At 31.1% G+C, this 27,807-nt stretch overlaps 2 protein-coding genes and 3 non-coding genes across 14 annotated transcripts; 3 read left to right on the forward strand and 2 right to left on the reverse strand.

Annotated features, from left to right (window-relative positions):
* The first annotated feature begins 357 nt into the window (after window positions 1-357).
* On the forward strand, window positions 358-12,625 carry LOC124955687. Of its 6 annotated transcripts, none has more exons than XM_047510490.1 (6): window positions 358-741; window positions 866-1,115; window positions 1,670-1,802; window positions 1,908-1,991; window positions 2,197-2,397; window positions 12,452-12,625. In XM_047510490.1, exons 1-5 carry the CDS (start codon window positions 716-718, stop codon window positions 2,355-2,357), a joined length of 654 nt encoding a protein of 217 aa, XP_047366446.1. In that variant the 5' UTR covers window positions 358-715; the 3' UTR covers window positions 2,358-2,397; window positions 12,452-12,625. The 6 variants fall into 6 exon arrangements, with proteins under 6 accessions (XP_047366446.1, XP_047366443.1, XP_047366448.1 ...); XM_047510487.1 differs by having other exon boundaries at window positions 2,197-2,393; XM_047510492.1 differs by lacking the exon at window positions 12,452-12,625 and adding an exon at window positions 5,892-6,972 and having other exon boundaries at window positions 852-1,115; window positions 2,197-2,393.
* LOC124955685 (synaptic vesicular amine transporter) lies at window positions 5,778-27,034 on the reverse strand. 5 transcript variants are annotated; one of them, XM_047510485.1, is made up of 13 exons: window positions 26,754-27,034; window positions 17,704-17,845; window positions 14,542-14,817; window positions 14,241-14,397; window positions 13,418-13,560; window positions 12,985-13,167; window positions 12,784-12,885; window positions 12,502-12,676; window positions 11,984-12,035; window positions 11,625-11,808; window positions 11,149-11,282; window positions 10,948-11,055; window positions 10,015-10,072 (listed from the first exon to the last, which is right to left on the reverse strand). In XM_047510485.1, the coding sequence occupies exons 2-12, from the start codon at window positions 17,816-17,818 to the stop codon at window positions 10,987-10,989; spliced, it is 1,590 nt and encodes a 529-aa protein (XP_047366441.1). In that variant the 5' UTR covers window positions 17,819-17,845; window positions 26,754-27,034; the 3' UTR covers window positions 10,015-10,072; window positions 10,948-10,986. The 5 variants fall into 5 exon arrangements, with proteins under 5 accessions (XP_047366437.1, XP_047366439.1, XP_047366438.1 ...); XM_047510481.1 differs by having other exon boundaries at window positions 5,778-11,055; window positions 26,754-27,033; XM_047510483.1 differs by lacking the exon at window positions 26,754-27,034 and adding an exon at window positions 24,708-24,724 and having other exon boundaries at window positions 5,778-11,055.
* Trnag-gcc lies at window positions 11,380-11,450 on the forward strand. Its single transcript has one exon. It is a non-coding gene; the product is annotated as a tRNA-Gly (tRNA).
* Window positions 12,155-12,227, reverse strand: Trnak-uuu. Its single transcript has one exon. It is a non-coding gene; the product is annotated as a tRNA-Lys (tRNA).
* Trnaa-cgc lies at window positions 15,078-15,149 on the forward strand. Its single transcript has one exon. It is a non-coding gene; the product is annotated as a tRNA-Ala (tRNA).
* Window positions 27,035-27,807: the final 773 nt, after the last annotated feature.

Below are 27,807 nucleotides of genomic sequence, written 5' to 3' on the forward strand. Positions count from 1 at the left end.
GCAGTATGAAGTATATCGTATCATTTTATATTCTAATATTCGCTTCGTACATATATTGTGATAGTAATGTTTTCTTTTTTCTTTTTTTTTCTTTTCTTTTTCTTTTTTTTGAATGATAAATATATGATATCGATAATAATACTTTTGTAAGTACAACTAAATCATGTAAGCATTAGAATATAGATTGTTCTTTAATTTCACTCATCAAATGTATAATATATATATACATATATATATATATATATATTATATACATACTATATATAATATATTATATATTATATATTTATATATATATATATATATATAAAGTATATACAATGTTTCTTTTTCTTGTATTTATATAAGAATGTGGGTTATATATGCGTTATTAAAAATATTGCGTATTATATATCGTTATTATTTATCTTTATCGTTTAAAAATAGATTTATAATTAGAAAATTTGTATAATTTAGATTTAAATCTGCATATATGCATAAGTGACGTATGGTTGAATTGATATTTAATATTTAACAACATTCTAATAAATTATTAGATATAAATGTATTATTATTACATTTTCTTCATCTTCTTCATCATCTTAATATACGTAGCCAACGAAAATTTATCGACCAAACGATTTTAATCTTCATAGTTACGAAATTAGGGGTTAGTTTCATAGGCGAGTGTTTTATTTTCTGACACGTTTTATTAACGACACAACTTTAAAACGACATGGAATCAAAGAATAAAACCTCTAGGTAATATTAATAATGATTATAAAATTATCACTTGTATATATATATATATTTACTTTTTTTTTCTTTTTTTTTTTTTTTCTTTTTTCAATGGAAAATCTTTGACGACAAAGTAGAACTATTGCAGCTTAAAAAATAAGATAACCTATGACCCGTTGGTCAGAACTAAAACCGGAAAAGAAAGTTATTTGAAATTACTCCGCAATACAAAATTTGACGATGTCGATAAATTAATGCCGAAAGATTTGGAAGATTCTTTAAAAAGGGCAAAAGAAAATCCGACAGAACCTTTCGCTTTTTTAACCAAAATTCCGATAGAAGATACGATCGAGGGAAACACATTAACGAAAACGAAGAACGAATCAACGGAGATAGACGTAAGCGATTTAAAAAAATAATAAAAGAAAAAAAAAAAAGAAAGAAAAATTCTAAATTTCTGATGTTTCTTGAATTTAAATTTCGCGCGTTATCTGACGTGTACGATGAGTTCGAACATTAAATTTCATAATAAGTCGTTCAAACGATTCAGAATTTAATTCGTCATTTCGATTTCTTAATCGTATCGTTTGACCAATATTTACGACTATCTTGTAATTAATTTTTATCTAGAAAAAATGGATCGAAAGAAATCTAATAATTAGTCGAATTTAAATTACGCGCTTATAACCTTTAAAATGGTACAATCAGTTTGGCGCCTATTTTTTAAATTGTTCGAACGATTATGAATCACGTTGTCGTTTTGAATCCTTGATTTTTTTTCTTTCTTTTTCTTTTTTCTAATATTCGTATTATCTCGTTGTAATAAAAATTTGAACAAAGGAGATCTATATATTTTATAAAGGGATATTTAAAATTTAATTCAAGGAGAAATAAATTGTTTGGATATTAATTCTTCTTGATCGTATTCGGATTTTCTTTTTTTTTTTTGCAGATTAAGTTGGCCAACCTGATGAAACGTATAGAATTAAATAAAATTCTGTTAGAAAAAACGAATCAACGCGTGAGGGATATCGATTATCTCGTTAAACGAAGCGAATTGATTTTACCGAAAAATCAAATTTATGGTAAATTTAATTATCATTCGGGAATACAATTTTCTTTTTCTTTCTGTTTCTTTATGAGTTTGCGCGAAAAGAAGACATAATCTTTTAAACATCGAACACTTACAGACGAGAATATCTACATGAAAATAAAGTCGACCGGTAAAAAGGAATCGATGAAAGTAGAATCGTCAATCGAATATCCAGAAATTGGTAAGAAAAAAGAGTGAAAAAAGTAAAAAAAAAAAGAAAAAGAAAAAGAACGAAAAGAAAGAAAAAAAAAGAGTTCGATCATTAGGTCATCAATCGAGTGATTGATTCTTTTACGATTTCATCCAAGTTTCGATTAATCTTTTTCATTTTCTTTCTTTTTTTTTTTATATATTTTTTGTCTTGTTTATGATTATTATCTATTTAGAAAAATTTCGTCGTACCATGGACGCGACTAAGGATATGCTGAATTACGTGAAGAAAATTTCTAAAGGTGAAATGACCTTGGACGATTTACCTGAGGAACTTCTGAATCTTATAAAATCATCCAAAGAAAGTAATGAAGACATCAAAATCGATCAGTTATAAATTCCTGACGAACTCATTCCTGAGAAACTCGTTCTGGTATGTACGTATTTATATATTTATATATAATTAAAAAAAAGAAAAGAGAGAGAGAGAGAGAGAGAGAGAGAGAGAGAGAAATAATGAGAATGAAATAAATCATTTTTATTTCTTTTTATTACATATATTTATTCGTTAAATTACATATTACCATATACACATAGATAATACCATATACATAAATTAGAACAAACCATTGTTATATTATATTATATTATATTATATTATATTATATTATATATTATATATTTTATATATATATATTAACTCTTCTAACATTCTATTTTAAGCTTTATGTATATATATATATATATTAATTTTTTTTCTTTTTCACTAGACGTTAATGTCGGTTTCTTCTCTCTTTATCTCTGAAATTAGCGATCGATCGATATCATTTTAATAAGGATCTTTAAATCTCTCTCTTTTATAAGAAGATACTCTATTCGCATCGGCAGAATTGTTAAATCCTTCCCAAATTTTCTCAACCACCCACCCACTCATCCACCCACCAACACATCCATCCATCCCTTTCCTCCAGTACTTCACACAAACCTTGATCCTTCATCCCTCATCCCTCATCCGTAAAAATATCGCGACTCTCTTGTCTATAAAACGTCTTAGATCCGATCCAACGAATTTCTTTGGCGATTTTCAGATTCGATATATATATATATATTTTTTTTTTTTTTTTTTTTTTTTTTTATTCATTGTCTTTGTCTCGGAACGTGTTTTAACGTACATACATATTCTTCCTTTATTTATCGTTACAATCGAGTTTTTTGTATTATCTTGTAAGAAGGATTAAGAAATAAACAAAAAAAAAAGAACAACAACAAAGAAAGAAACGGTAAAGTTTTCTATATAAGCGTTTAATTCATTCTAATTTTTTTTTTCCTTTTTTGTTCGTTTGTTTATATTTTTTTTTTCCTTCTTTCTTTCTTTCTTTCTTTTTCGTAATTTTTTACTTCTTCTTCTTCTTCTTCTTCTTCTTCTTCTTTCTCTTCATTGCATTTATTTTTTCTTTTTTATTATTTTGTTTCTTTTTTTGTTAATTTTTTATTATTTATTATTATTATTATCATTATCATTATTATCATCAACAACGTCATCCATCATTATCATTATTATCATTATTATTATTAAACGACAATTACACAGGCGTATAAAGTCGGACCCATACACCAGCTGGTTAAATATCTCTACGTTTACAACGATACAAAGAATTTTTTTTTTTTATTTAAGCATCCTCTTTTTGGTGCCTTTAATTAATGATAAATATTCGAGAAGGTCAAGTGAGAGAGAGAAAACTATATGTATTTGTATATATGTATATATATATATATATATATGTATATAATATATAGGGGATATAGAGAAGTGTCAATCGAGGATATCATTTTACGATTCGACACGATACGTCATTTTAATTATTTCTTTTCTTTTCTTTTCTTTTCTTTTCTTTTCTTTTCTACTTCTTCCTTGTATAATTTTCCTTTATAAATTTTCTTTTTTGTCATATTTTTTCTTGTCAAATCACGAAACACGCTACCGTACCCCGCGCAAGCATCAATCGCAAAATAAATAATAAGCAATGATTTAACAAAAAAAATCGCCTAATGAAGAAACAAACACGTATCGGCATACAAAGAACTATCTCCTCCATTTTATATAACGCAGGAAGCAGCTTCAATGCTTTTTATTTCTTTTTTCTTTCTTTTGTTTATTTCTTTTTTTTTTTTTCTTTTTTATCTTCCTTTATTTATTTTTTTTTGTATTTTTTATTATTTCGTTCTCTCTTCTTTTTTTTTTTTTTGTTTTGTTCATTGCTTATTGTCTGTTCACAATAGCAGCCAACGACGAGTAACTCGCTAATTATTTTCTTCAAAAAGTTTGCGTTTATATTATTATTATTATTATTATTTTTTTTATTTTTCTTTTTTTCCTTTTTTTTTTTTTTTTTTTTTTTGTTCTCCTTATAAATCTTGGATACTTCGATGATACTTTCGATCGTAATTTATTCGGTTTCATCTTTTTGATTCGTTTATTCGTCGAGAGGCAGCGTGAAGAGATGCAAAAGCAAAAAGTTTTCATCATCTTTTTCTTCTTAATAATATAATACGATTAAATCATGTTAATGATATGATACGATTTAATTATTAAAAAAAAACAAATATATATATATATATGTATTTATATTAAAATATAAAACGATTGATTTCTCGTCAATGATCGAGGAATCTCTTACATCGACGGATCATTTCGTAGAATTTAATTCATTAATAATTATAATTTTTTAATAGATTCAATCAAAAAATGTTAAATATAGAAATCTTTCTTTATTTCTTATCTTTCTTTCAATTACTCGATTGAAATATTCCAATTTGCAATTATTGTCATATTAACAACAAAATCAATGAAATTAAATTATTTGATTATAAGGCAATCGTAAAAAAAAAAAAAAAAAAAAAGAGATGAAAGAAAAGATTTGCCATTGTTAATATCGAAGTTGATGACAACGTCGTAATTTTTTTAGTTTTCTTCTTCCTCTTCTTTTTCTTTTCTTTATTTTTTCTTCAACGTTAATGCGTCCTCACCGTTCATACAACGTCAGCTTCATGCTTCTCTCTCGACGTGGTTTTTTCCCTTCTATTTTTTTCTTCTTTTTCTTTTTTTTGTTCAGTCATAAATTCATTCGTTTATCTGTTTCTTTGTAATTTTTATTCTTTTTTTTTTTATTTTTTATTTATTTCTTTATTTTTTTTAATCGCATTTTGATTGCATCGGCAATTCGATTAATAAGAATCCCGGCTACTTAATGCCGATTCTGACGTTTATCGATTATGTTAAAAGACATTAAAGACATACATACACACGATTACTTCTCTCCCTTCCCTTAGAAATCATATCTTTTCTTTTCTCTTTTAATTTTTTCGTTTTTCTTCTTCTTCTTCTTCTTCTTTGTTTCAGATCTTATTTTTTTTTTCTTTTTTCTCTTTCATTTCTTCACATATACACACATACTTACACACAGACACACACATCCCTTTTCCGTCGACTATGATCTTTCTTAATCATCGTAAGATTTTTCTTATAAATATTGCAAATAAAAATAGAGAGAGAGAGAGAGAGAGAGAAAAAAGAAAAGTGTATGAACCGAAAATAATTATGTTTATAAATATTATACAGAGTGATATTTTTATTCTACGAAGTTACAAAAACAAATGATAACTTTCAACATTTTTGTTTGCTTGTTTATTTATTCGTTCGTTTGTTTGTTTGTTTGTTTTCTCTAATTCTCTCTTTCTCTCTCTGTTTTTCTTCAATGATTCTTTACATCTTTTTAATACCCTATATCTTTATTTCTTTCACTCTTTTTTCTCTCTCTCTCTCTCTCTCTCTCTCTCTCTCTATCTCTTTATTTCTATTTCTTTCTTTTCCTGTCCTTTCTTTCTGACGATAGTTCGTGCGAATAATCTTTCGTTTTGAATGTCTTCTAAGGGATCGAAAAGAAGTTAAGAGAACATCCGACATGAAGGTATCTCAGCGGCGGCAATATTTTCATAATAAATCGTCCATTAAAATACATCTATTATATGTATCATAAATATTTGAAACAGATTATCAATGAAATGTATAGTGGTATGTGTATAAGTGTGCATGTATATATATTTATATACGTAGGTATAATATGTATGTATGTAAGTATATATGTATGTACGTATGTATGCATGCATTTATGTAAGTATATATGTATGTACGTAAATATGCAATTATGTACGTATATTTATACAGATCTATTAACGAGGGTAGAATAAAATGCGTCCTCCATTCTATCCTCTTTCCAACCTCTCTCGACCCCTTCAATTTTTTATTTTTTATTTTCTTTTTTATTTTTATTTTTATTTTTCCTCCACTTTATATGTTCCTCCTTTATCTATCGATCACGTTTTAATCAGCATATATTATCTCGTCTCGTATTACGGATCCGTACGTACTTCAACAATTTTTTCTCCTTTTTTTTTTTTTTTTTTTTTCTTCAAAATTTCGAATACTGAAAATCGCCAAACGATCACAACGTAACTAATTGATTCGTCTTCTTGATCGGTTCTTGGCTCGTTTTATTAAAATTTTACTTCACGTTGATGTAATTTTCTCTATCATTTTAATACTTGCAAATTTAAAACACGCTCTTTTTTTTTTTTCTTTTTTTTCATCGTTGATCAATACGTGAGTAGTGGTGGTGGTAGTGGTATGGTTGTGCCAATATGGTAATCGTCGATTTGTCGGATTGATAAACAATCAACTGGTTTTGTTAGTTTACAGTTTCGTCTAATAGTTATTGAACAACGGCGAGAGATGACGACGTAGACGTTCGCGAAATTTTGTTCGCGAATTGAATTGACTCGCGTTTCGTACCGGGAGTAGGTGCACAGCAATTAAGCCGCGACCACGTGGATTTCCGAATCCGCAACGGAAGATTGTAGGCAAACTCCAAAATAATTTCTTTTATTATCCGTCATTTATTATTTCTCTCTCTCTCTCTCTCTCTCTCTCTCTCTCTCTCTCTCTCTCTCTCTTTTTCTTTTTCTTTCCTTCCCGATGTAACAAATTTATATAAATAATGTTTCTCGCTTTTTCAAGATTTCCCGACAGTTCTTATCCTTCGGATTTTCTTTTTTCTTTTTCTTTTTATATTTTGTCGAGAAATAAAATCTTTACACGTTCATACGAGAGAGAGAGAGACGAACCATTTGACACGAGCGATCTTTTCCTTCTTTCAAACCTTTTTTTTTTTTCTATTTTTCTTTTTTTCTTTTTTTTTTTTTTTCTTTTTAAATATTTTTTCTTTGTCCGTGGGTCTCTTGATAATACTGCGACGAAAAGAACGATACATTGGCAAGTGTATATATATATATTTTTTTTTTTTATAACCCGTTAGATTATAAATAGATAAAGCTGACGTTATGATACATCGCGTTTCTATAGACGCATATGTGTTTTTATTTGTAAATATATATATATATATATATACCCCTTAGCATTTTCATTAAGGAGTGAAACACTATAATATCATAAATTATTTCTACTCATTTTAATAAGTTAATTAATATGCGATATATATATTTACGGTAGCTTAGGATCTCGGTGCATACTTCATGAGATTTAACGTACGTACTATATTCATTCAAAACTTTATTGAATAACAAATATACGATGGTTAACTTTTTTCTTTGCTTAAAGCTCTTAAATCCAATTCTAACATTTAAATATATATATATATATATATATGTATATAGATATATTTTTTTTCACATATCTAAATGCTTCGTTAAGTGTTACGTATATGTGTATATATATATATATATATATATATATATATATACATAAACATATATATATATATATACACACATACATATATCACTTTATATTTAACGCTCACGTATATAGAGTTCTTTGTTTGAAACATGGGATTATATGTATATATGTATGTGTTCAATATTAATATTCAATATCATTTTTCTTTTTATTTATTTATTTATGTATATACTTTACTTACAGTTCTCTTTCTATGTTTTCTTATTTATTTATTTTTTTTTTTTCTATATTGCTTCTACGAACGTTTTAATTAATATTCCTCACGAGATCCCAACGGCACGATTATAATTATATTAATTATTATTGTTAATTCATTCCATCTAAAATTTCCCGTCGCGGATTCACATAACGTTTTTTTTTTTTTTTTTTTTTTTTTTTTTCACGAAATTCGCCAATTTCGCGAACGCCTCGTAATGTCCTTCAATTAGATCCAACGTTCAAGGTTTTCCATCATATCCTTTTTTTTTTTTTTTCTAACATTTATTATTCCTCTTCATTTTTATGTTCGAGACTGTAGTTCACAAAATTACATATCGAAATTTCACGAGCTTCCTCGACGTCGAATTTCTACGTTTACATTTAAATCAATCGTGACGTCGAACCAAGGTCATTTTTAATTTCGAGGGATTTGTTTTCTTTTTTTTTTTTTCTTTTTATTTTCCTTTTTTTTTTTTTTTTTTCTTCGAGAAACAACGATCGTGCGTGCAAAAGTGATCGCTCACATCGAAGAGATCCAACGATCATTCATTTTACGTGGATTTATTTCTTTTTTTTTTTTTTTTTGTTTTTCTTATCTTTATATCTTTATCATCGATGTATATATATATATATGTATGTATATGTATATGTATATGTATATTTGTATGTATAAGTATACGTGTTGATACAATATTTATTTATATAAGACTCTCGAAGTTTGGTAAACCGATTTTTATACAGACATACCACCCCCAACCCCCAACGAGAGGGAGACTTCTCGCTCGAGATAATAAAAATTTTTTCTTTTTTTTTTTTTACGTCTCATTCAATTTTATGCCAATTTTGTTACACATCTATACATACGTGTATGCATGTATTTTTTTTCTCTCTCTCTTTTTTTTTTTTTTCTTTATCTAATAATCGAAGAACTTCTTCATCGTACCTGATCGCTTTTTTCTTTAATTCGCACGGTTTCCCTGCAGCCATTCAGGGAATCCAAATCAGGTGGTTCCTCTTATTAATGGAAAAAAAATTTTGTCGAAATAATGATAGTAGAGAGGGTAGAAAGAATTTTTTTCAAATTTTTTTCTTCCTCTCGAGCGTGACAGAATTTATCCCGTGGAGGAGGGAGGCGTTCGGGGGCGAGAAGAAAAAAAAAAAAAAGAAACGAAAAAAAGTAGAACGAAACGAAACGATAAGAAATTAGATTAGAAAACTAATGGAAGATTCGTATTTTGATAACGCGTATTATACTTTTATTTATATCTTTTTTTTTCCCCAATTTCTTTTTTTTTTCTTTTTTTTTTTTTTATTTCTTCTTCTACTACTTTTACTTCTTTTTCTTCTTCTACTCATTTCTCTTTTCTTTCTTTTTTTTTTTTTTTTTTTGCTTCTTTCTTTTTTTCTCTCTAATTCTCACATACCCTTCTAACTTATGATACAACAAATACACATTACGCTTTATTATTTAAATTTTTTCATAAAGTTTTTATCATTGTTATTGATAATTCAAATATATGAACATTATTTATGGTTTTCGTTATTTTAACATTGAGATAATGATACTTCAACGTGTTCGCGAACGCACACACTTATTCTTACACGTTAGGTCAAATGTTATTATATGGTCTTCTTCTTCTTCTTTGTTGATTTATTTATTTATTTTTTCTTTTCTTCTCTTTTGTTGTTATTTTTTCTTTTTTTTGGTTTTTTTCTTCTTTTTTTTTTTCTTTTTCTTTTTTTTTTTTTAGCTCTCCTTCCTCTTTTCCTAATCATTACGAACTATGAATGAAGAAGCATTTTACATTGAAATTTATTATTCGCGTTTTATAGCTTTCATCAGGTTGCTCTCTATCCTGAGCACGTGTTGAGTAACGCAGGATATAATTGCGATATCTTGTGAGAAAAGTTCTTTTTTTTCTTTCTTTCTTTTTTGTTTTGTTTTGTTTTTTTTCTTTTTTTGTTTTTTTAATTATTTTCTATTATTTCATTTCAATGAATTTTTTTTATTTGTTATTTATTTATTTATTTGTCTTCTTTTCTTTTCCCCCTTATCTTTCTTTCATTCACGATCATCAACGAACGAGAAAATTTCAAAGTAGCTGGAATAAAGGATGTCCTGTACTTACATTATACAAATTACTATCTCTACGATATCGATGCTTGAACTCTCTTAACATAATCTTTGAATAATTTCGAATAATGTAATATATTCCCGTCTACGTACGCTGTCACGTGTACTATATATAATAAATATATATATATATATATGTATATATATGTGTATGTATATATGTGCTGTATATATTTATACGATTGTATTATACATTTACGCGTATCTAATTTCTATCTATAAATAATAATAATAATAATATATATTATTATCAATAATATATCAAGAGTAGTAGGTGGTTTGGATCAATTCATGCGCGCGATTAATTCGGAGAGATTAACAAGATCCTCGGGATTTTTCATTTTAAACATTTAATACTCTTACGCACATATTGTCTAATTCAATTGTCATATTTGTTTTTTTTTTGCTCGTTTTTTCTTTTATTTTATTTTTCTTTTCTCTTTTTCTTTTTTTGTTTTTTTTTTTTGAATTCTCTCCTTAAACATTATTTACTACCCGTCAAATCGGAATAATAATGTTGAAATAAATCGTCGAGTTAGGACGAACGAATAGGATAAAAGGGAAAGTATTGTAGGAAGGTATAATTTTTACTACGTCGTTGTTTGCGAGCTGAATAGATTCAAATAAGAAAGAAAAAATAATAATAATCAATAAATAAATAAATACAAAAAAAACAGAGAAAGGAGACAAATATGAAGCGAACGAGCGAGAGAGAGAATGAGAGAGAGAGAGAGAGAGAGAGAGAAAGAAAGAATGATTATAATAATAATAATAATAATAATAATAATAATAATAATAATAATAATAATAAAACAAAAAGAAAAGAAAAGAGTTTAGATTTACCGTTTTTAAAACGTCACAATTTGCCGATTGATTTGCGATCTATTGATCGTCCTCTTCGTTCTGGTACGTTACGTAGCGCACGGACGACTTCTCGCCGATTATCAGCGACTGTAATTAATATAGATATATCATTGATATTATTAATATTACATAAAAGAAAAAAATATATATATGTGTATATTAAAATAAAATTGAACGTACCTTCTTCTCCTCTTTCGTCGGCGGCGCTCTGAGGAAATACATTAAAGGTGCGTACATGAAATTCAAAATGGCAATTCCAAAGAGCATCCATTCGAATCCTATAGTATTAACCAATGTACCGCTTAATGCGGGTCCTAAAAAAAAAAAGAAATCAAATTTATTTATTTTAAAGAATTTGGGTAATATTATATAGAGTTGATATTAATATTTCGTGAACGATATATCATCGAAGCATCGGTGGTTCAGTGGTAGAATGCTCGCCTGCCACGCGGGCGGCCCGGGTTCGATTCCCGGCCGATGCATATAAATTTTTTTTTTTATTTCTTTTTTATTTTTTTTTCTTTTTTTTATTTTCATTTTTTCTTTTATCCATTTAATCGCGTATTATTAATAATATATCTATTCTTTATAATTAATCGTTATAATTATATTTAATTTCTTTTTTATATTTTATTATTTTATCTATTGATTCTTACCTATGGCAAAGCCCAAACAAAATGCAACGTCACCGATAGCGTAAACACTTCCATAAACAGCAGTATGCCTTATATCTACCAAATATCCTAATTCAGGCATCATTGAACTATCGACCATGCCAATGGCAAATCCTAATCCAGCGTTTGGAATGATTAGATGATCGATACTGCTAGCCAGTGGTATCTAAGAACGATAAATAGATAAACGTTTGATCTTTATCATAGAATATTTTTATTTTCTTTTCATTTCATTTCGTTACTACACATATATATATATATATATATATATATATATCGATTAGAATGAAATCATTTTATATTCTAATTCATGAATTAATAAGTTTATGTCGTCTACTTACGCACATTAAACAGAGGCCGATTACAATGAGACCGATTAACGACGCTAACCATCTGTAAAATAAATTTACAATATGATATTATTATTTATAATACATTGCGCATGTGTATATATATATATATATATTAAAATATGATTAATAATAAAGCAAAAGAAAAGAAAAAAAAATTATCGCCCGAACAGGGACTCGAACCCTGGACCCTCAGATTAAAAGTCTGATGCTCTACCGACTGAGCTATCCAGGCGATTGATATATGGGTAACTTTTAATATTGGTTTTGTCAGTATACTCAACATAAGTAATACAATAATTATTAAAATAAATATATATATATGCATAAAATTTTTAATTAAATATCAAAGTGAAAGAAAAAAAAATATATATATATATGTATATAAATATATTACTTTATAAATTAATATATAATATAATATATGTAATAATAAAAAAAAAAAATATTTTTACATAGGTTCAACCGGAGAATATTTTTGTCGACGAATATGAATTAATGATTCTGACCTGCCCATCCTATGACCAAGAGGACCAAATAGATTAGTTCCAATTAAATAACTAATGCTAGCTGGTAAAAATGTCGCCCCTTGCTTCCAACGACTGGCACCCATCGTATCCATCATCCATATAGGTAAGCTTGGTTCTAACATAGCGATTCCCATATTTGCGAATGTTATTGCACCTGAAATTGATTTATTTAAACTTCTAATACAAAATTTTTTTATAATCGTCAAGAATAATAAAAAACGAAAAGAAAAAAAAATATGTATATATTATATATATACGTACCAGCAGCTAAAATTATATATGGATCAGTAACCAATGATTTCAAAGATGGTGGTTCAGCTTCTGTGTACACTACAGATGGTTGAAGCATCAAAAGTTGTAACACTGAAAGGATCAAATTCGATTTATATGAAAATTATTTATTTATTTATTTTTATTCATTTTTAATAATTTAAAAAATATTATTATTATTTATCTACTTACATCCGTCGCCAAGAGCCAATGCCGAAAGTACTAAAAATGGTGCGGACTTTCCAACAAATTCATACATAACTCCACCAAATGGTGGCCCAATTAAAACACCAAGAGCAAGTCCACCGAGTGCTATACCCATCGCATTTCCACGTTCCTTATCATCCTGATATCTCTCCGCCAACATGCCCATACCTTTTTTTTTTTTAAGGTATGGAGAGAGAGAGAGAGAGGGGCGAAAGAACGTTTATTTATTAATTTTTTTTAAAGAATTTTTATACAGAGATGTTCTAATCTCTTCGATAAGTAAATATATACGAAAGTTATCTCTGTTAGATGGCAAAGAAAAGAATATAAGTAAACAAACTGATTAATCAAAATTGATTAATTGTTTGACTTATATTTTGTTTTTCGATACCCTCTTTAATTTTTTATTTTATCGTACCTGACACACTTGAACACGAGGAACCAATACCCTGTAGCGCACGTGCCAAAAATAATATCCCATAACTTCGACCAAATGCAAATATCAATGTCGATATGAACATAATAATGAATCCAGTGAACATTGGTATACTGTAGCCTATTCTAAAATTCCAAGAAAAAGGTTTATCCTATTGTAATTTTCATTTTATATTAATTAATAAGGCACATAAGCATACACACAAATTATATTTAATTAGGACGGAGGAAAAATTTTTATATGATTTTACAAACTCTTTTTTCTACAGATTTTTGCAAATCAAATTCAATTTTTTCATTGATCAGATATAATTTTTTCTACGAAATTTTTTGTTTTGTTTTTTCTTTTTTATATATATAGAAAAGCACTTTTGTAATGAATAGCAGAAACAAATGTAATTCGCTGTGAAACTTGTAATTGGAGATCGAAAAAGAGAAAAAAAAAAAATTAAAGAAAAGAAAAAAACTGTAGATGTAGATTTTCATTAGATAGATCGTTGATATTATAATTTTGTAAGGTGTACTTTGAAATATTAATTTCGAGCGCATTTTTTTTTTCTTTTTTTGTTTCGGAGATATCTCGTTACTTCTCTTTTTTTTTTTTTTTTTCTTTTTTTAATCTCGAGAGATCATCGAGAGACCGACGATCCGAGGGATGAATTTTTGTAAAGAAAAACGAAAAATTTCACGAAGCAATGAATTTGTTTTGCAAAACCTTATGTGAATGAAAAAAAGAAAACAAAAAGAGAAAGAAAGAAATTTTTAAAGTTCAAAAAAATTCGTACGAGATTTCAAAGGATACTTACCTATGAGTAAGAGGTCCAACAACAGGATTAGCAAGCAATTGTACGAAAGCTTTCGATGCGAACATCATCCCCACGGCCACTGTTTCTTCCAACAATTCTTTATGCCTTTGTTCCTTTTCTTTTTGTTCGGTCGTCGTCGAGTTTATCGTTGTCGATTCTAAATCAATACGAATCGATCGTAAAAAAAAAAAAAAAAGAAATATATATATATTTTTTTTAATTTTATTTTGCTCTACAATTGATCAATATGTAATACTTGCATCATCATAATATATCATCGTATAAAGTTATAACGAATCACCTGCCAATTCCTGGGACATTGTTGTAATAGAAAGAAATTCCAATGGAGAATTATTATTATTATTATTGGATATATTAAGGGGACAAGGGCATCTCGGTGTTGTTGACGGTGTTGACATCGGCGAGGTTGTAGTCGTGGTAGTTGTAATAGTCGTTGTCGGAGTAGTAGTTGTAGTCGTTGTAATCCCTGATCTATGATTAACGTTTCCATCAAGATGCTCGCTTAGAGTTGCGTTAGGGTGTTTTATGTCGTAGAGAAATTCCGGAATAATTGGAACTATGCAGAACATTAAGAAATATTATACATATATTATATATACATATATATATATATATATATATATATATATATATATATTAAATGTTATAAACATTTTTATTTATTTATTTATTTTATATGTATATTGTATCGTACATAAAAAAAAATGATCACGCATTTACGCATGCATGTGCGTATACACACAAAAATATATATAGGGATGAAATAACAATAACATTTCGTTTATAAAGTTCATACGAGTTAACATCGATAAGATTGGGGGTGTAACTCAGTGGTAGAGTGTCTGCTTCGCATGCTGAAAGTCCTGGGTTCAAATCCCAGCACCTCCAAAAGGGGTTGTTAAATATGAAACCAATCTTTTTTTTTATTTTTCTTTTTTTTTTTTTTTTTTTTTTTTTTTTTTTTTTTTTTTTTTTTTTTTATCCAACCTGAGCGATAAGATATTCATCCAGAGACAATATTTTATCGATGCTTACGTATAAACGAATGTCAGTAATCCGTTGGTGTTATCGTTTACGGTAATATCCGATCGATTTTATTAGCTCACTGACGTTGAATGGCGTTGAATTTACAAATAAGCATACCGGCAACAGGTGGATTCCTGTTCTCAACGAGAAATATTCATTGATTCGTGTATGATACGATAGTTAAAGTTCGTACCACGTAGCAAATCCACCTCCTATACCTTGTCTCACCCTCTTCCACCCCCTCGATCTCTCTACTACCATCATCAACGTTACACTATCCCCCATTGACGTCGTTAAACAAATCGGTCCTATCGAAGTTTCCTCACGAATCCTTTCTTTGCCAGACAACGACGACATTTGGGTTTGGGTTTGAGTTTGGGTTTCACCATCACCGTCCGAGGATTCTCGTCGCGCTACATAAATGCATGAGCACTTATTCGGATTGGTGGTAGCATAATAATGCACAAGGAAAACCTACACCACCCCTCCACACTCTCCATACGTTTGCCCGACGTATCCCTGATACTCCTTCGCACTAGAATGAAGTGTTCTTTGAATTATACATGACAGTCAAAAGGGAAAACGTTCGTGATTTAGTCGAGTGGGAAAGTTTAAAAGCCGGAAAATTGCGTGACCATTTCTCGACTTAAGGGAGGGACCGATCGTCAAGAGCTAAGATACGATTTTTCCAACCACCATCCCATACCCGTTCCACCCCGATTTAACCCCCACCCATCTCTGTCACCTTTCACGATTTCGATATACGAGCGTGTACAAGTTGTATCTTAGAAATTGTATGAATAATCCGCTTAAGGGAGAAAAGAAAACAAATTTTACGAGAAAATTAATCCGCACGTGATCTCGTGTAAGTAGTATATTGAAAATTGTATGAGTGTTTCTGTCTATACACTCCCTCAAAAAAAAAAATAAAAAAAAATAAAAAATAAAAAAAAATAAAAAAGGTAAGAGCACAAGAAAATTAATCACGATCGGTACTATCCGTGTGTGTGTGTGTCTACCTAATGATTTCGTGTACGTAATTTTTTTTTTTTTTTTTTTTGTAGATTATTAAATTCATTCGGAAGATCTATTCGATGATCTGTTCGACCAACGTGTGTATCTTCTTCTTTTTTTCTTTTTTCTCTCGTCGTTCACGTCTCGTTCACACCAAGTGAGAACAATTTAATCGCGCGTTCGTCGTTGAAATTTTTGTTGGGGGAAAAGAAAGAAAGAAGAAGAAAAAAAAAATGAAAAAAAGAAGAAGAAGAAAAAAAAGAAAAGCGGAGTTGCGCTTAGACGGCCCCCCCTTGGGATATTGTTTTCCGTCTCGAGGATCAGACCCTAATCTCGTCAAGACCTTCTTCAGACCCGTCTACTTTCAGGCTTTCACCGAGGATTCCGATTCCTCGAGCCGATATTACCTTCGACTTATGTCCCCGTGATACGATTTCCAATTTCCTCCCCCTCCCTACGAACCCAACTCCCACCCCAACCTCACCACCCTCACCCACTTATCCACTCACCTTAGCTCAACCCTGTACTCTTTTACTCGCCGTCATGGATTTGTCATCGACGAAGGGAACGTCCCTATTAATTTTTTCTATTTTGTACTTAACAAGATTGTCCTATTATATACATACACAAATATATATATATATATATATATATATATTTTTTTTATTTACAATTATTTTAACAAACTTGTAGAAAATTATTTAATTGTGGAAATTTATAATTGGCACTGTAATTATTTTTTAGTATTATTATTCTTTCATGTTCTACGTACGAAGGGTAGTCGAGAGAGCAAAAAAAAGAAAGGAAAAAAAAAACAAACAAAAAAAGAAAAAAATAAGAAAAGAGAAAGAAAAAAAATCAATTCGACATTTACATCGGTCTAAGTGTAATTGACTTTTGTAATACTCGTCGGTCGTTACTTTGCACACGGTATAGCTTTTCGTTTCTTTCGAAATCTCGTCGTAGTAGACGATACCATCCAACGTTCTCACTTTTATCAAAGCAGCGGTTGTGTAATCGGCCATAAAGATACACACGAAAGGAGTTCACGCCGCTCGTTAAAACTTCGTCGAAGGTTTCTGAAGGCTAGATAACGGATTCGAAATAAACGATAGTAGATGAAAGAAAGTTTTCGTTTCTTTAATCTTTTCGAAATAAAATAAAATGTGTATACATATATATATATATATATATATTTCTTTTTTTTAATTAAATTCAATGAGACGAGACATATGTTGTTAACTTTTTTTTTTATCTAAATTTATGTTAAGATACTGATCAAACAAATGCATTTATCTGTAAAATAAATTATTCTATCTTATACTCTCTTCAGTATCGCTCGTCAAACATATATATATATATATATATATAATTTTCGTATAATTTTTAATAAATTACTCACCGACCGTTGTTAAAAGCATGTTGTCGAGTAGCAAAGCGATGGCAACTATCACGAGGACAAGCCTTCGTGATTCTCGACATCGCTGGAGCCAAGCACTCCATTCTGCGGTTCCCATTCTCTTCTTCTATATCTTTAACCCGATCTATATGAAGAAAGAAAAAATAGATCATAATAAATGGTTTCTATCGTCTTATTGTTCTCGATCGATTCAATTTAAAATAAAGAATTTTAAATCTTCATCTTCTTTTCTCTTTCTCTCTCTCTCTCTTTCTATTTCTAATTGAAAAAAAAAAGGAATAAAATCGATCAATAATATTAATTCAAAATATTCCTTGACTTTCGAATAATTAAGAAATCGTGTTGATGACACGTTGTAAACTCAATTGCTCCTATCAGTAATGAATACTCGTGTAAAAAAAAAATATATATATATATATATATATAAAAGTGTTCTAGTTCATGTCCGTAATAAAGGAACCCGCAAATTGGTTGTATTGTATTAAACACTTGGCCAGTTATTTCACGTATTCATTCGCCGTGAATATTTCGATCTAGTTTTGAAAGTGGGCTCTAGGTTGCTCGTTGTGCAGCACTGGAAGGCGCTTAAATGCGCTCTAAAGCGTTCGCTCGCGCAAGCTTTTAATTAAATACTACGTTAGGTCCATTCGTTGGGATTCTTCAAGACGCGCACTGTTCACACAACGACGTTACTACTTTTACCTCGTCTCCATCTTCAAACTACCCTTCTCTTATCCTTACCCTCATTCTTATCCTCATCTACGTCCTCAAACCTCACCTTTAACCTCCCCCCCCCCGGTACTACGTGTCCCTTAACTTTTACTTCGTTTTACTTCGATTTTCTTCGTTTATCTCTTTTCTCAAATTTTCATTATTGAACGAATCTTATTTTATTTCAATTTCATTTGTCAATCTTCGTTCTTATCTCGTTTTTATATCATTCTCCGTCGAATATCGTGTTGCTTTTTCTTTTAATTTTCTTTTTCTTTTTAAATCTTTCTTTGCTTCTTTCTTTCTTTTTTCAAATTGACGAAATAGTTCTCCGACGAACGATCGAAACTTTCTCGTCGTCTCAATGACGATCATTTTTATTTTACTATATATATATATATATATATGTGTGTGTGTGTGTGTGTGTGTGTGTATGTATGTAGTTAAGTGAGAACGATGTGTTCGTTCGAGCGTAAATTCTTAGCCACTCGCGAACCGATTTTCTACCACTTACGAGCCCCTGATCGTCACGTCTATTCGTGACAATTTTATCGCGAGTGCTCTCTCTACCTCTCTTTTCTCTCTCTCTCTCTATCTATCTATTTATCTATCTATGTATCTATCTATCTATCTATCTATCTATCTATCTATCTATCTATCTATCTATCTATCTTTTTCTTTAAGTATCCCAAAATTTTCTGTGAAAATTTTACGCTCCGTTATTCTCATCAAAGAAAAAATAGTTAAAAAAGTAAAAAAGAAGGAGAAGAAAAAATTAAACGCACTCCTACGATGAAAATTTTACATCGCTCTTCCTTTCATAAAACTAATAATATTAATAATAACAATAATAATAATAATAATAATAATAATAATAATAATAATAACTGTATCACGATAGGCAGTCACCTAATTCCCATTCATTTAACAAAACACAATTAACCGTATCAATTACGTGCTTTTAACGGCACTTCCTGTGTTACCCCCGATGAGCTCTACCCTTGTACCGTTTCGTTTCTGCACTTCACACCCTCGCCACTTCTCTTTATACGTAATAACTAAGTTACCTGATGCTTTTAAGCCACCTAATTTTCACGCTCGCTTCGATGAAAAGGCTAGCTTTAATGGCAGTTATGATTCACCCTCTTTCTCTCTCTCTATCTTTCTCTCTCTCTCTCTCTCTCTCTCTCTCTCTCTCTCTCTTTCTCCCTGTCTTATTCATACATATACTTTATACATTTACTTTAAAATCTAAAATCATTGAGAACTATTATAGTATCGTCCCAATTTATATATAAATGTTTTTTTTATTACTTTAATTAAAACAAAATTTGTCTTCGACTTAGTACGAATATCGAGACGAATTTGAAAAAAAATATTTATCTCGAAATTAATAGATAATAAACATTTTACTCTCACGAGAATGAATATCGTCATCTTGATAGATACAATCATACAGCGAAAATTAATGTACGACGTTCTACACGTACATATATATATATATATATATATAAAACCATACTTTATTAGGTATGCTTACGTATAGTCGATGATTCATAAGTATAAAATGGAAATAATAGTAGAAAGAGAGGGTTGCTAAGTTAGAGATGGAGAAATGGAAGGGAAGCAATCAGCATTTTTCTTGAAAGGCAACTCCCATGGGGGGGTTGAAGTATTATTCTCAGAAAAGAGTGGCTCTTGTCTTGCCACTTACAAGCTCCGATGCCTTCCTTCTATCAGAACATTTTCACCCTCTCCCCCTGCTCTCTTTCTCTTTTTCTTGTTCTCTCTCTCTCTCTCTCTCTCTCTCTCTCTCTTTCTTGCACTTACCCTCATTCTTATCTTCTCGGTAATTACGACGAAGAATGACCATGCGCCAGTCTGTTTGTACGAGGCTTTTCTACTTTCTCCCTATTAGATAGGGTGGACACTTATCGTTAAACGTTACCAAAGTATCCGTCAAGAACCCCTGTCCTTCTAACCCTTTTTTTTTGTTCCTCTTCACGAATTTCATTTCGTTTCATTTCATTTGTCAATCTTTGTTACGCCCGTTTATACTGACGTGTTATATTAATTCCTTAGTTTTTCCGTATAGTATTGTAATACTAGGGATAAAAAAAGAAAAGAAAAAAAAAAAAATAAAAGAACTGCCACTATCATCATGCTATTATTTATTCCGAAAAAAAGAACAAATTCAGCTTTATTCGGACATGCAAACACACACACAAAAAATATGTATATATATATATATATTTTTTTTTCCTTCTTTCTTTCTTTTTATAATACACTCTCGATCATCAAAACCCACTCGTAGTTTTATAAAAGATTTTAATTGTTGAAACGTCATCGAATTGAAAATTATTCACATAAACATTTTCGAAGGACGAAAGAAGAGTGCAAGAGAGAGAGAGAGAGAGAGAGAGAGAGAGAGAGAGAGAGAGAGAGAGAGAGAGAGAGAGAGAGAGAGAAAGGGAATGTGAAAGCTGCATTGGCAGAGTCGAGAGGGATGTTGACGCGTTCTAGGGGTTCATTGAAAGGGTTCGACAGGATTTTGCAATTGACAAGCTCGCTTGGTTGCCCGTTGATGGAGTGGGCCCCCCTTGATTGCAAGCCGACTCATTCGACCTCGTTATCTATCCACTACGTTCGCACCTTTCTCCTTTCGTTCGTTTGTTTTTCTTTTTTCTTTTTCCCCTCATTTCTTTTTTGTTTCCATTATCTTTTTTTTTTTTGTTTGTTTTTCTTTCTTTCTTTCTTTTTTTTTTCTCTCTGCCATATCTCTCGCGTGCACACGCACGCGAATATTTTTTTCCTCGTTGTTTTCTTCTTCTTTTTTGTTTGCTTGTTTGTTTTTTGTTCTTTTAATTTTATACAATCCCCTTCCTCCCTGTAGGTGGGTGGGAGGAAAAGGTGGACGAAAGAGAAAGAGAGAGAGAGAGAGAGAGGGAGAGAGAAAGAGAGAGGGAAGGGGACGGACGAGGTAGTTGATAATATGAAAGAGAAAGAAAGGAGAATAGAACTGGGGGGACGGTGAAGGGAGGGGGAGGGTAACGTTGATGCAAGTCCGCTAATAGAAAAATCTTGTCGACCGAGTTGAGGTCAGCGAATTTATTGTAAAACGTGACTATCAACCCTTCTCTCGGGCATGCTTTAAAAGGGAGTCCGAGCTCTCGAAAAAGAGAAAAAAAAAAAAAGATTTGAAAGCAAGTCACCGAAAATGAGAAATCTTTTTTGATTCTTTTTTTTTCTTTTTTTTTTTTTCCAAATATATATATGGGGGTAGTACACATGGGCTGGATGGTGGAGGGGTGGAATGGGCTGGGACCGATATTACGATATTTCACAAGTATGAGCGTGTACGATCGAGGAATATAAAGTCGTTTTAGTTTTAATATAGAATTCGGATAGTTCGGTGCTAACCAAAAAAAAAAAAAAAAAAAAAAAAACAATAAAAAAAAAGAAAAAGGAAAAGAAAAAAAAAGAAAAGAGATTATACGTCGAGTAATAATCCTTTGACAAAGAGAAAAAAAATCGTTTAATCTATTCACCGACCAGCATGTATCACCGAAGTTACGATTCTTGCTGAATTCAATTAATGTATCCCAGTTAAAGATATTAACTAGTGTTATCATGTTTGAACAATTTCTCACTGTACTGTACTCTACGGTACTGACGTATCACGTATAACTCAGTTTTGTCGAATGAATTGGATTTAATCAGATCAGTTCTGACAGAGTAACTTAATCCTTTGTAGTTGAATGCCGCCGTACAAGTGGCACATCACATTTCTATTCACTAGATCTATTCTCTAGGTCGCAAAAGCGCCAAAAAATAATTTCGTTATCTATACCATTGTTAGTTGTTTTCTTTTCTTTTTTTTTTTTCTTTTTTTTAAATTTTGTCAATACTTTATTGTGATTTAATAGAAATGATTTTTTTTGCTCCCTTTCAACTGCAAAGGGTTAAACTTTTGATCACGGATTACGTGAAAGTTTCAGGGAACAATATGTTATAGCAAAATGTGATAAATCCTACGATCATTGATCACAACGAAGAATCAATCGTTTGAATTTGAGGAAAAAAAAAGAAAAGGAAAAAAAGGGAGAGAAAGAGAGCAAAACTAATGAGACGGAAATTAGAAAATTACGAAGGGAATTAAAAGAGAAAAATATATAAGGGATGAGGAGTAAGTGTAGTAGCAGTTTAAAAGAGCAAACTGTTGCTTCGTGGTTCAACAAGTAGATCGAGTCCTATCGTTGCCTATTATCGATTATCTTTTTGTCTATTAACGCGAACCTAAAAGAAAGGACTTACGAAGAAAAATTATTGTTCTTGTTCTTTCTTTTTTCCTTCTTACTTCTTCTTCTTCACTAATCTTTCATAAATCCAATCGAAATGAAAGAAAAAATAAATAAATAAAATAAAAATAAAAATAAAAAAGAATCCAATTTCTTAATCGCGAACCCCCTGAAACCGGTGGTAGGTGAGAATGAGTAGGGGTTAGGAGTGGGAGGAAATTATCTCCTGTTTGTATTATCAAGCCTGATCGTGCGAGTAATACGAGCAACCCTTTTTTTTCTTTATTCTTTTTTTTTTTTCCTCCATCACAAGCTACTTTGTCTTTACGTTTCATAAGGTTTTCCGAGCAATTGCTTTGCTAACTTACGGCCTTAACTACGGTGATATATTATATCAACCAAACCTCCCTCTTCCTCCTTCTCCTCCACCTTTTCCTTCTCCTCCTCCTCCTCCTCCTCTTATCCCCGATCCCTCGTTGAAAAGAACACGCACAATTTCCGCACACACCTACTGAATCTTGAGATCAGCTTCGTAGAAACTCGAAAGTCACATTTATATTTCTTATTATAAACGTTTCGAAAAGTTTTCCACCTTCTTTAAGATGATTATTACTAATTCGGCAAAAATATATGTAAGCAAAAATTGGATAGTTTTAATCGATGATGATAGAAAAAATTTGTCGACGATCCCTCATGGGTAATGATTTTCAATGATAGATCGATGATATATGAAAGAGTGTACACGCGTATACACACACACACGCACACGCACGTACAGACACGCACAGACACAAACACGAACTATACAAACGACGACGAGAAGGACGAAATAAATAAATAAATAAATATTTCTTATAACGATTTGAACACTTCGATCATAAATATATCTCGTAAACTATAACCATTGTAACTATCGATAACCATACTTTTAAAATTTATTATATATTTATATATATAGAATGAATAATAATAAGAAACAAATCACTTTTGCAATATTTTATCTCTATTATACATCCATACGATGTTCTTACAAGTGTCATACGAAATAAAACTCTCACGTAAGCAGACGATTGACAGAAAGAGATAGAAAGAGACAGAGAGAGAGAAAGAAACAGGACGATTAGATCGCGCAGATGGTCCGACGTTTACTGTTTTTTCGTTTTGAATATCGCCAGATGTTTGTCATCATCAATAATCCAATGAGTGTGACAGAATAAAAGGAAAATAAAATATAATATAACGTAAGTACGTGCGTAATGCATGTGCACCTTCTGTGTATGTGTGTGTATGTATATATATATATGTGTGTGTGTGTGTTTGTGCGTGCGTGTGACGTTATAATCGCATGACAAGACAACCTATCCGAGACGACTAATCATATCCGATTAAGGAATTAAAAAAATATTAAAGAAAAAAAGAAGAAAAGAAAAGAAAAAGAAAAAAAGGAAATCCTTCGAATCTTGTTTTCCAATTCGTTCCGAAATTATTTTCGTAAATCATCAAAATGAAAATTTAAAAGGAACGATATTATCATCTCTTATATCTCAATTCGTTTCTATTTCTTGGTTAAATCGTGAACGACTGAATCGCGTCCCTGAATATCCAGCCGGGATCCTGAAAAATCCTCCGATGCGAAATACGAGAGGGGGGAAAAAAGGAAAGGAGATAGGAACAGAAATAGGAGAGAGAGAGGGAGAGGGAGAGAGAGAAAGAGGAAATGTAAATGTAAATGGGAACAGGCGTGATAGTTGGACAAAAGGATTGGAAGGGAATGAGAAGGAAAGAAAGAGAAAGAGTGAGAGTGAAAGAGAGAGAGAAAGAGAAAGAGAAGATGACACACACATGCACACGAAGAAAGGAAGAAATAAAAAGAGAGAAAGAGAGAGAGAGAGAGAGAAAGAGATACGAAAGAAAATTACACTTTACGATTCGATAAGAGTCAAATAAATAAATTTATAACCGTGACGTTTACTATACCTATTTCTCGTCGACGTTATAGTGATTTACGAGTTCGAAATAATGTACTTTATCTTCCAACAACAACGACGACGACAGCAACTACACGATAACAAAAGAAAAAAAAGAAAAAAAGAGAGAAAAAGAGAGAGAGAGAGAGAGAGAGAGAGAAGAGAAAAAAAATTTTTCAAAAAAAGAAAAAGAAGAAGAAAAAAATCGAAAAGATTCGAAAAGATCATTGTTCGCGTGGCAATCTCAGGAGGTGTGGTAGAGTATGGGCCGTGACAACCATCTCAGTTACAGGGTCCTTGACGAGCAAGTAATCGTATTATTCTCGGTAATTGCGACACTGCCTGTTCTTCACCATTGCGCCCAGAACTCCCGGGGTCGTGCAAAGTACCCCGGGTTGGGTCAGGTTTATGCAGATTGCTTTATAACTTTGTTACCGATCACTCTATTAACCTTAGGAGACCCTTCAACTGTTAGATAGATAGTATCGCGTCGAACGATTTTGTCGAACCTATGAAAGAAGAAGGGAATAGGTGATAAAGAGAAAAATGACGGTAGCTGTTGCTCCTGTTGCTTGTTGTAGGTAGGTAGGTAGGTAGGTAGGTAGGTAGGCAAATGGACAGATGATTAAGGGAAGGGTATCTCTGATAAGAAACAATTTGATCGGACGATCGTTCTCGATCTTTTTATGTTAAAGTTTTATTCAAATATCCTACGAATATTTTCTTATTTTTCCCCTTGCTCGCTTACAACTTTTCTCTATCTTTCACTTTCTTCTTTCCTATTTTCTTTTTTCTGTTTTCTTTTTTCTTTTCTTTTTCTTTTTTTTTTTTTTTTTTTTGATGGTGGGAGGGATTGGAGAAGAAGGACAGTAGGAGGGATCACGTCCTTTTTTTTTTTTTTTTACCTTTTACCTTTTACTTTCGACATTTTATTATGAACGATCAGATTTAATTGAACGATTATAAGGTGATACCTTATTAAATCTTTACGCTTAATGAATTCGTTTCGTATTTAATTTTCAATATTAACGATACGTATTCCAGTTATGAAATTTTTCCCGATGTGACTCAAATATGGATTCGTTTAACGACAATGTCGTATTGTTAAATGAAGAAGGAAAGAGGACACTCGAGGATAAAAGCGTGGCTATGACACGTGGAAATGAGAACGGGGCGAGAGGGTACGGTTGAACGGGGGTAGGAGAAAAGAGAAAGGGGGTTCAGGAGGAATAGAAGAAGGAGGAGAAGGAGGAGAAGAAGGAGGATCACGACGTATGGGACGATCAGGAAATACCGTATTAAGGTAAGATAAAGAGGGACTTTAAGCTTCGTCGGGAAGTGGACGAATTGTTCCCGCAGGATATACATGTGTGTGTATGTGTGTATGTGTGCATATGTGTGTTTGGTTCGAATACACAGGTTCGAGTGAAAGTGCATGAAATGCGCACCTGACGCCCTTCCCGTCCCCCTCCCCCGCAAAGTGTAATTGAAATTCTCAGGTTTGAAACGAAAGGTATCACAAAGAGACATCCATTTAAATGTCCAATAATGTAATAGATCTATGGTCTCGATCGTAAATCTTTAAGAAATCGATCAAAAAAATTAATAAGTATTAATGAACGTAACTAGTTTTAAAGATCCGTTCAATCCTTACTTTTTCTTTATCTTTTTCATTTTTTTCTTCTTTTCTTTTCTCTTTTCTCTTTGCCCTTTTCTCTTTTTTTTTCTGCTTTCTCTTTTTCCTTTTTTTTTTCCTTCTTCTTCGTCATATTAAATTAAACTACTAATCACTCGAATCACTTGCTTCGACGCAATGGTAAAAAAGAAAAAAAGAAAAGTGAGATCCAAACGATTTCTCCAATTTTCTTTTCTAAACAACAAATCATTCGAATGTCAAATGAAAAAAAAAAAAAGAAGAAGAAAAAAAAGCTATCGTTTGAAAGGGACGATAAAATAAAATCGAGTGTATCGTAAGAAAAGGAGAAACAAAAAAAAAAAAGAAAAAGACAAAAAAAGAAAGACAAAAAAGGAAGAATTATAGAAAGATCGTACTCACTTGAATGATTAAGAAGAAAAGTCGTTCGTTTCCCGTTCTTCCCGTTCCTTAGTTATGCGTGTGCGTCTTTTATTTACGTGCTAATCTAGGATTAACCAAGAACGTAGTTGAAACTGTCTTGTTCTTGTATTTGCGGTGCTCCCAGATGGAAACCCCACAGTCGATTGATAGCGATAAGAGCGATAAGGGTGCATCTCACCCCGTTGTAACCGGCTCAGGGCCGTCGCTCTGCCCGCCGTCGTCTGCGTCTCTCTGCGTCTGCTTCTTCGGCTTTTCCTCTTCTCGATCCTACCGGAAGGAAGGAGGAAGAGTCGCGCGCGTCAAAGAGATCACTTTGGCGCATGCACAAACCCGAGAACCCACGACGAACCCTTCATCCCTCCTCCTTTCTACTCTTTCTCCTACTCCAATTTCTCCTACTACTTCTACTCGTAACCCCTCATCACCCCTTCACCCCACCATATACCCGCCAACCTCACTATTTTCAACTCGTCCAACCACCATTGGACTCGCAAAACCATCCTATACTCTCCTATTACTGGCTTATTTCAGTTTATATATATATATATATATATATATATATATATATATATATATTCTCATTCTATGATTATTTTATGATTATTTAAAGATTTATTATTTATCAAATATTAATATCGAGTAATCGTTTATTTTAATCGTAGTCGTGCCTGTGGGGTATAAGACACTATAATATTATCATTGAATAATTAATAGATTTGATGTAATTAATAGAATCAATAGATTTTGTTAATCAATTTTATCATATCATCTTCGACATTTATTAACGAAAGATTAAAATTCTAACGTTCTATCGTCATTTCGAAGAATCGAGAGCATATATATATATATATATATATATATATATATATATATATATATATATATATATAGCGTATAAAGAGGAATGTAATGCAGCGACCAACGGGAATGTTGGGATCTCGAAGAATTCACGATATGAAGGATCCACCAGGGCTCTTTATTAAGATGTCCTTTTATCACGTTTCACTAAAAAATCTTTAAGATATCTATCGAT

This window comes from Vespa velutina, chromosome 19 (assembly GCF_912470025.1).
Source record: "Vespa velutina chromosome 19, iVesVel2.1, whole genome shotgun sequence".
Lineage (NCBI taxonomy): Eukaryota > Metazoa > Arthropoda > Insecta > Hymenoptera > Vespidae > Vespa > Vespa velutina.